Here is a 9,652-nt window from a genome sequence, read left to right as displayed (position 1 = left end):
GAAAGACAGATACTTCACTTTCTTATTCCAAGCAGTAGCTTATTCAAATATCCCACCCAGAAAAAGTAGAGAAACTGAAGATCAAAAATTAAAACTCTTAGCAGACGCATGAAAACAAGACTTTCTCATTTCTAGACACTCTCCTCACATATACAACCGCCCATGGTACGTATATACCCCCTTTTTTTTTTTTTTTTTTTTTTTTTTGCTGCACTTGCAGCATGTGGAGGTTCCTGGGTCAGGGACTGAACCTGAGCCACTGCAGTGACAATGCTAGATCCTTAACCCCACTGTGACACAAGGGAACTCCCTATCTCTTCTTTCTTATAACACTACATTTAAAATTTCTTCATTGATTTTATATATATATATATATATATATATATATATATATATATATATATTGCTTTTTTAGGGCCGCACCTGCAGCATATAGAAGTTCCCAGCCTTGGGGTTGAATTGGAGCTATGGCTGCTGGCCTATGCCACAGCCACAGCAACACAGGATCTGAGCCACAACTGTGTCCTACACCACAGTTCAGAGCAATGCTAGATCCTTAACCCACTGAGTGAGGGCAGGCATCAAACCCACATCCTCATAGATCCTCGTCAGGTTTGTTACTGCTGAGCTGAGACGGGAACTCCCTGATTCAATATTAGGATTGCCCCTGTTATATGCTCAAGAATGTACAAGGTAAACAGATAAGGAGTAATTTCCCTACCATGAAGTAGGTCATATTCTAGTTGGAAGATAAGTAATGGATTACAGTAGAATGTAGTTTGTGACATGATAAAAGTTGTGATCTAGGGGGGCACAAATAGATGCAGATAAGTCAAACTATAAGGGCTTCCTGTGAAGGGAAAATTTTTAAATGAGTCATGAATAGCATGAATGATATATTAACACATACTAGGGGAAAAAATTTTCCAGGCCAAGTTAAGAGAATGTAAGTTTGGGTTTTCTATGGCCCTAAATGGAAGTTCTGTATGCTTTGCTACTGGAGGTCAAGTATTGAGAAAACAGACTCTGCAACAAAAATTACCACACAAGGAATTTATTAGGGAGTACTATGGGATTAACACTTAAAGGAAGATAATCCAGGATGATTGAGCACAGGGTGAGCTGTAGTGCAGTTGCAAAGTGGTCTTAGCCAATCACAGTGGGGGGCTCTGAAGCCACCATGACCTTTGGAGGTGGAGTGAGGGGTCTGAGCCTTTAAACCTCCACATGGACCAGTCATTGGACACAGGCAGACTCGAGGAAAGGGGGGAAAACATGGACTAAGTGCCAAAATCAATTCCAGTAATGTACCCCAAATCTCTTTATTTACCAAAATCTACACATCTCAGTAGAGATTACAAGATCACTCACCATCTTCCACCTTGGAATCCTCTATCTTTCAGAAATTTGGTTTCCTTTATGCCCACAACATAATCTTTGTCCAAGCAGTTATTGCTAGGGTTGCAGTTTTCATTTCATTCAAACATAGGAAGATTAGAAACTCTTACAGAAAGAAATTTAGTTTGGAGTATTTTCCTTAAAAGGCAGTTATTGTCCTGGGATGTATCTGGGATATTATAATCTCTACATACATCATTTTTCTTTCTTTCTTCTTCTAAATGGCTGTACTTTCAGCATATGGAAATTCCCAAGCTGGGGTCAATACTTTCATCATTGTCATTATTATAATTCCCAGTGATATTGCACAATGCTGTTCAGTTGTAGAGAACACAATGCAGGCTTTAGCGTCAGACAGACTTGGGAGGGAATCTTTGCTCTGGCATTTGCTTAGCTCTGTGGCTTGCTGTGGTTTTCTTTTCTTTTCTTTTTTTTTTTTAAGGCAAGTTACGTACTTCACTTTTTTTTTTTTTTGTCTTTTGTGGTACCCACGGCATATGGAGGTTCCCAGGCTAGGGGTCTAATCAAAACTGTTGCTGCTGGCCTACAGAAGAGCCACAGCAATACCAGATCTGAGCCACGTCTGCGACCTACACCACAGCTCATGGCAATGTCAGATCCTTAACCCATTGAGAAAGGCCAGGGATTGAACCCTCAACCTCATGGTTTCTAGTTGGATTCATTTCCACTGCGCCAAGATGGGAACTCCACATATTTCACTTCTAAAGTCTTGTTCTCCTCACCTGAGGAAAGAAGATAATGATAATAACTGAAACGACCTTGTAAGATGAATTTGAGACTTGAATAACATGTTCAATGATGGATTTGCTTCTGAAAAGTTCCTGGTTGAAAGCAAACAAACAACATTCTACAGACATGAGAAGCAAATGATCTGTAAACACCATCAGGCTGAGCACGGTATTTCTCCTTTCTCCACTTCCCTACCTCCGTGTGAACTTGAAGGTAAGCAGGTCAACCCCTGGGCTGATATGTGAAATTGACAAAGACTTATTCCTGACTGCCCAGCCGCTGCTTCCTCAGCCCTTCCACCATTGTAGCTGAACTTGCTTCAGTCTCAGGATCCTATCTGGTTCCTTCTCCTTCCTTTCAAGCCAAATCTGGATGCACCAATCAATAGTTAATACACTTAGACTAATTAAACTGAAATGGGATATGTTCCTCGGCAAGCTTTTATATCCAGTGATGACTTTTACCTAGAATTATACAGTGAATCTGAAGCAGGTTATGACATAAAGTAGTGGAACAAGCACCAGATTTGGGGGCCAAGGTCCTGCTTTTTACGTTGGGCAAAAGTCGCTGTGACTGTGGGAAAGTCAACAACCTTCAGTGAATTTCAGTTTCTCTGGCCTCACTTTGTTCCATGACAATTTGGGGGTGCTCCTGGCTGAAAGAGCTGGAATCCCTGTATCACCAGCATCTCCTGGGAGCAAGAACCCTCTTCTTTGGCATGGACCCCCTGCTGTCTAGGCCTCCTGCTCCTATCCAGCCTTCCTCGTAGCCACCCCAAGGGCAGGCTGGCTCAGTTCTATTTTTTCTAACCTTCAATTAACACTTCCTTTCACCAACAAGACTTCTTCATACACACTTCTGATTACTGTGACTTGTTACACATTAATTTATTATTTTAATTTATAACATTTAAATGATTAAAAATTAAAATATAAAAATATGCTGTAATGCCTCTTCCACCCTGTCTTCCTCCTTTAGTCTCTCCCCCACTCCATTCCACCTAATACAGGTTATTATTGTAATTTCTTTCTTTCTTTTTTTTTTTTTTTGTCTTTTTGTCTTTTGTTGTTGTTGTTGCTATTTCTTGGGCCACTCCCGTGGCATATGGAGGTTCCCAAGCTAGGGGTTGAATCGGAGCTGTAGCCACCGGCCTAAGCCAGAGCCACAGCAACGCGGGATCCGAGCCGCGTCTGCAACCTACACCACAGCTCACGGCAATGCCGGATCGTTAACCCACTGAGCAAGGGCAGGGACCGAACCCGCAACCTCATGGTTCCTAGTCGGATTCGTTAACCACTGCGCCACGACGGGAACTCCTGTAATTTATTTCTTAAATATTCTTTATTTATTCATACATAAGTAGGGTAAAATATAAAATCTGTTTTACATTTTAATCTCATATTTAGCCTTTTATATATACCAGCATCTTGCCTATTTTTTACCTTTTTTTCAGTATAGGAAGAGCACCCTTATTCTTCTCTCCAGCTGAAAGTGTTCCTTTGTGTGAATATAATGGAAGGACTTGGGTGGTTTCCTTTTTTTTTTTTAATTTAATGGCTGCACTGGCAGCATGTGGAAGTTCCTAGGCTAGGGGGTCACATAGGAATTGCAACTGAGGTCTGCACCACAGCCACAGCAACACTGGATCGAGCTGCATCTGTGATCTACACTGCAGCTTGTGGCAATGCTGGATGCTTAACCCACTGAGCCACAACAAGAGCTCCAGTTTCCTGTCTTTTGATATTATAAATAATGTTGCAATGAATAATTCTGTATGCAGGTCATTTCACATAGATACAAGACCTACACTTGATGGATAAAAGACTATATGCATCTATAGTTTTAATAGATTTCACCAAATTGCCTCCACAGAGATGGTACCAATTTCCAGTGCTCTGGCAAATTATAAAAGCATCTTTCCTCAAAGACTCCATAAGAGCGTTTTTAAAATCAACCTTTGGGGTTTAACCTGTCTGATAGGTTATAAATGACATGTTATTCACTTTTAAGTTGTATTTGTTATTGTTATGAGTGAGGTTAAACATCTTTTCATGAATTTATTTTTTCCTCTACAAACTACTTGTTCATGTTCTTTGGGCTGACTTCTATTGTGTTGCCTGTAAGAAATACTGCCTATAATGATATTTTCAGATTTTGTGATACCAATCATTCCTAGCATTTCTCATGGTTCCTACCAATTTCTGGAAAATAAAGAAATCACTGGGATGGATATCCTATCATAAGGAAAGTATTACTAGAGTGGAGACATATCTCATTATATCTACTTAGCCAAGTTTTATGAAAATATACCCATTTGAAGAACAATTATGACATATTAATGAATCATTTCAACTCATGAAAATCTCAGATGAATAGAAAATACAAAGTCACCATTACAAAATAAAAACAGTTGTAGTCAATATGCATCATTTTAAAGCACAAATCAATATACATATACACAAAATCAAAGCAATATTACTATTTTAAGACAAAAAGAAGTAAACAGTGCTGGGGGAAATCCAACCACCCTTCCACCTACCCCTATGCTTTTAAAGTCTGTAGTTGGCTCCACATGGTTCAAGGTTCCATTCCTTGTTTGCTCAGTTTTCCCGTGAGTTGGAACACAAAGAATAGGCACCGGTTGATTTCTACTCGGACAATGGTCCAGGCACAGCTGCTGTAGTCCTGGTTTTCCAGGTAATCACGGATCCTTTGGAAATACATTTTAACCTGTAACGTAAGGTTCTCACTACACAAGGTGTCACTTTTCTGCTCTGCCTGCAGTCTCATGAGTGCTTCTAGGTATTCCAGCTGTTGATGAAGTTCAACAAGGAACTCTTCCATGTGGCTTTCCTCCCAACCATCCAGAGAAATAACTGCCCTGAAGAGGCTGAAGATCTGCTGAAGCATCTCATGAAGAATGGCCAGTGCTTGTTGTTTCTGGTACTGGTGAGGATTCATAGACTTCTGGGGAAGCAGGAAGTTTTTCCGGTGTGGCAGACACTGCTGAATTGATGAGGTCTGCAATTTATTCAAGAGTTTTAAACTCTCTCTGTTCACTCTCCTTTGTTGGGAAAGAACCAGTTTCAGTTCGCGGGAGAAGCCAGTGGAAGAAGCCAGCAGTACCAACATGATTTCAAAGAAAGACTTGTTGATCATGGTGAAGGTCAAATATTCCACTTATCTCAGTGCTGATTTGATAAAGCTCCAACTGTAGTGAATACTTGTCTTTAGTGCATCCCAGATTATTCTGGAAGGTGTTCTCTTCTGTAGTTTTGTTTTCTAATGCTGTCATATCTCCAAGTTTACACATTAGACTTTCTGGTTCTCTTTTCATAGTGTTCATGGGACATTTCCTCCACTTCCCCCATTGTGTCGGGTGTTTGAGGAAGTAATCAAAAGAACTTGCTTTCTTTGTATGTGCTCGCTGAGACAATTACAGACCAGTCATCCAAAATGTTCTTCTATTACTCTCATTGTTCATTATACATAAAGTTTCACTCAACACAATATGCTTTCTAAATATTTAGTCAAACTTATTAAAGTTCTCTTCTTGAGAATTTTTTTTTTAAAGAAGTCTTCCATGGAGTTATATTTATCAGAGGCTTAGCAGCACCTGTACTACTCTCAGGGGCAAAAATTAAAATCCATATAGGCTACTGTTAAACAAGAAAAATTTAACTGAGTAAATACAAAGGTTAAGTTGGCTCCACCAAGCTGTAGAAAAGGAGAAGTTTTTAAAGGGAGAAAAGGGCAGAAAAAAGAAAATTATTAGCAAAGAATGTATTGTTTCAGGAAAGGCTACCTTCCTGAGGGGAACAGAGGGGCCTACATGGCAGATGACCTCACTAGAGCTGACCAGGTGATTCTAAATTGACTGGTTAAAGGTTACATTCCTGGGGTGTTGAAACTACAATTAAGTTAGGTATTAAATCTTGGTATGCTGACATGGAGTTTAGCACAAGTAACTCCATTTTGGCTGTCTCCTTTTTAATACTACTAAATTTAAAACCACAAAAACTGTAAATTTGCACAAATGGTAGAGCAAATTAATCTTAAGATATGTATCAGCAATCTTAAATTGTTTTGAATCTTATCCAAGCAGCTTAATACCTAAGATTCTAGCCTGTGGAAGTAATATGAAAGGGAAACACTATCAAAAGAAGGTTATTTCAAAATTATTACAACTACAGAATATTAGAAACAGTTTATCAGTCCTACAATAGGGGTATGATTAAATAAATGCTGGTAAATCTACATAATGAAATGCTATGTAAACACTACAAATGATAAAATTATATGTAAGAAGAGTATGGGGGCAGTTGGTTAGTCTATATTCCCTACAGTACCAATAACAATAGTAAATCAATGTGACAACTTTATATTAGTAATGCTTCTTGAATTACAAATTTCCATTTTCATATTATAATTCCTCCAGAATAAACCCCAACATACCTTTTGAATCTTACTTCTCATCGTTGCTTCAAATGTAGTGTGAGGATACCTGAATTCCACATAAAATCAATGAATGGCTCACTATTAATACAATTAACACTTGTGTGTTGTGTGTTTATTAATGATATTTTTTTCTCTCCGAAACATTGCTTGTTACCTCTTTCTTCCCCAATACCTGTCTGTCCAAGGACTAAGGACTATTTCTCCTTCAGGGCTTAGATCTTTTCCCAAGAAGCTCTAATCACTCCTCTGGATTCTCCCACCACTTTGCACCTTTTAAGACACTTTTCTTCCTTTGTCTTATGTATGGCTGTTTACCTGTCTTACAACCTTCTAACGTTAAAACCTCTTCAGACTATGGAATAAATGCTTATCTTTTTTTACCTTCTATACAACTGTGGTATGAGCTTAATAAACCTGTGTTGACTTTGAGTGAATCAATGTGCTCTATCATAAAGTAATTGAAGACTTTGCATATTATACTTGACCATTTCTCTGCAGGCAGTTGGATGATTCCCAAATGTTGAAAAGAGACTGTAAACATGTAGAGTCTCTTTATCAACCAGCTTAGCTCTATGTTGGTGTCGCTTAGTCTCGTATTAATAAGCTGAAATAAACTGAGTTAGCTTGCTCCATGGGTGAATCTTTTCTTAGGCAAAAGTTTAACTACATCGATCAAAAGGTTTCTAATATTCTGGGTGCTGCAGAAATTTGAACTTCCAGATTTATTAAAGTCAAATTACAGAAATCTCTCATCTGAGCTAACAAGGTAAACAGGCTTTAAGCTGATGTCAAGGAGTGGGAGTTGGGAAGAAAAGAAAACTTCATACCAAGTTGGACACGGTAATAACTCTGTTCAAAGAGAGGCTATGTCATGTTAAACCCTGGGCTGGTGACAACAAACTTAACATCTAAGCTATGCATAGTTTGTACTAGATATTGTTCAGTAAAGCATGTCTTTTTTGAAAAATTTTATATCTTTTTATTTGATCAAAAATTACCTAGTAATTTAATTAAAGTTACTGGTTATTTGACATCTATACATAGTGTTCCTCTGCTTGGGACCATGGTGTCCATCAGGCTGACAAATGTCTGAATATTTCATTCAATTCACATCTCCTAGGGCGGCTATTAACTTTACAAAGAGACTCATGACCAAAGGGCTCTGTTCTTTCCTACTGGATTCTAGAGAAGACAACTGCTTCAGGTAAGGATAGAGAAAAAGAAGGCACTCTGTTACAGTTTAGCATATGAATAATGGAATTTGGATTTTGAAGTCAAAAAGACCTGGAGTAGAATACTCTCTTTACTATCCATCTACCTGCTGGTTGTGTGACTTTGTAGAGGTTATTTACTCAATTCCTTTCTGCCTCAGTTTTTTCATCTCCAGTTTGAGGTTTAGCAGATAAAAAGATTGTAAATAAAAATCTAGTATGATGCCTAAACTATGATAAATTATGGCAAATATTTGGTATTTACTATGGTAAATAACTAATGAGTATTAGTTTACCTAAATGACTAAATCAGCCACATTCTTCCTGAGGATTCATATACAGTTATGGCAAAGTATTTTTACAGGTAGAAGAGAAGATAGAAATTAAAAATTGGACATTTTTATCTTCTTGTGGATCTTTTGAGGAATACCTGAGGAGCTCTAACCTTCTGAAAGGGTCTAATCTCCCTATATCTGAATAATTTTTATTATGGCAGCAACTCCACTAATGTTTTTGAAATTTCTTCTCTTCTTTCTCCTCTTTCTTCTCCTCTCCCTCCCCCTCCCTCTTCCCTGATTCTATTCTCAAAAGAGACCTATGGTAATTTACAACACACAAAATAAATAATACTGTTTTGCTAACATTCTGATTAATCTGTCTAGACAACAGATTTCTGAACTGATCTCAACATAAATCTACAAATCTTTAATGCAGAGCTTCAGGAAAACTCTGTAAGGATAAATGACAATAATCTCTAATCTGCAGCCAAGAATTTCATGTTGTTCTCATTCAATTGACTATAATAATATAAAACTGTATTGTTTAATTTTCAAATGCTTGAGGATTTTCTAGATATTATTCTGTTATGATTTCTAATTTGAATTTTCTATGGTCAAAGAATATAGTTTAAATTTATTGAGATTTATTTTATAGCTCAGAATATAGTCTATCTTGGTGAATGTCCCATGTGAACTCAGAAGAATTATATTTAACTTTTGTTAGTTGGGCTGTTCTATAAATAGTAATTAGGAAAATTTGGTTGACAGTATTGTTGACATTTTCTATGCTCTTTCTATCATTGGTTCTATCAGCTATCAAGAGAGACACCTTGAAATCTTCAACTGTAATTTTGGATTTTCTACATTTTTTTTTCCAGTTCTATCAGTTTTTGAGGATATATATAGTCTTTTTTTTTAGGACCACATCCATGGCATATGGAGGTTCCCCGGCTAGGGATTGAATTGGAGCTACAGCTGCCGCCCTATACCAGGATCCAAGCTACAGCCACAGCAACCCAGGATCCAAGCCACCTCTGCGACCTACACCACAGCTCATGGCAATGCTGGATCCTTAACCCACTGAGCGAGGCAGGGATCGAACTGGCAACCTCATGGTTCCTAGTTGGATTCATTAACCACTGCGCCATGACGAGAACTCCTGCTTCGTATATTTTTAAACTCTGTTATTAGGTACATTACATTTAAAATGATGTCCTCTTGATATATGGACCCTTTTATTTTGAAATGTCCCTCTTTATTCTTGGCACTATTCTTTATTCTGAAATCAACTTTAACTCATATACTCACTCTTTCTTTTGATTAGTGGTTGCATGGCATAGCTTCTTGTATCCTTTTACTTTTAACCTATACATTTTTTTAAATATTGAAAGTAAGTTTCTTATATGTGGCATATAGTTGGACCTTGCTTTTTATACAATCTGACAGTGTCATCTTTTTATTGTAGTGTTTGAGCCATTTCCATTTAATGTGATTATAAATATGTCTCGATTAACATCTACCATTTTCTATTTTTCTAATTGCCAGTATGTCCTTTTT

At 37.7% G+C, this 9,652-nt stretch overlaps 1 protein-coding gene across 2 annotated transcripts; it reads right to left on the bottom strand.

Moving 5' to 3' along the window:
* Window positions 545–9,058, bottom strand: IFNE (interferon epsilon). Of its 2 annotated transcripts, XM_005660060.3 has the most exons (2): window positions 4,688–9,058; window positions 545–2,141 (listed from the first exon to the last, which is right to left on the bottom strand). In XM_005660060.3, the coding sequence occupies exon 1, from the start codon at window positions 5,305–5,307 to the stop codon at window positions 4,726–4,728; it is 582 nt and encodes a 193-aa protein (XP_005660117.1). In that variant the 5' UTR covers window positions 5,308–9,058; the 3' UTR covers window positions 545–2,141; window positions 4,688–4,725. The 2 variants fall into 2 exon arrangements, with proteins under 2 accessions (XP_005660117.1, NP_001098780.1); NM_001105310.1 differs by lacking the exon at window positions 545–2,141 and having other exon boundaries at window positions 4,726–5,307.

The sequence above is a fragment of the Sus scrofa genome, chromosome 1 (assembly GCF_000003025.6).
Source record: "Sus scrofa isolate TJ Tabasco breed Duroc chromosome 1, Sscrofa11.1, whole genome shotgun sequence".
In the NCBI taxonomy this organism is placed as follows: Eukaryota; Metazoa; Chordata; class Mammalia; order Artiodactyla; family Suidae; genus Sus; species Sus scrofa.
Note: the sequence above shows the minus strand (reverse complement) of the source record. Positions and strands in the feature narration are given on the sequence as shown.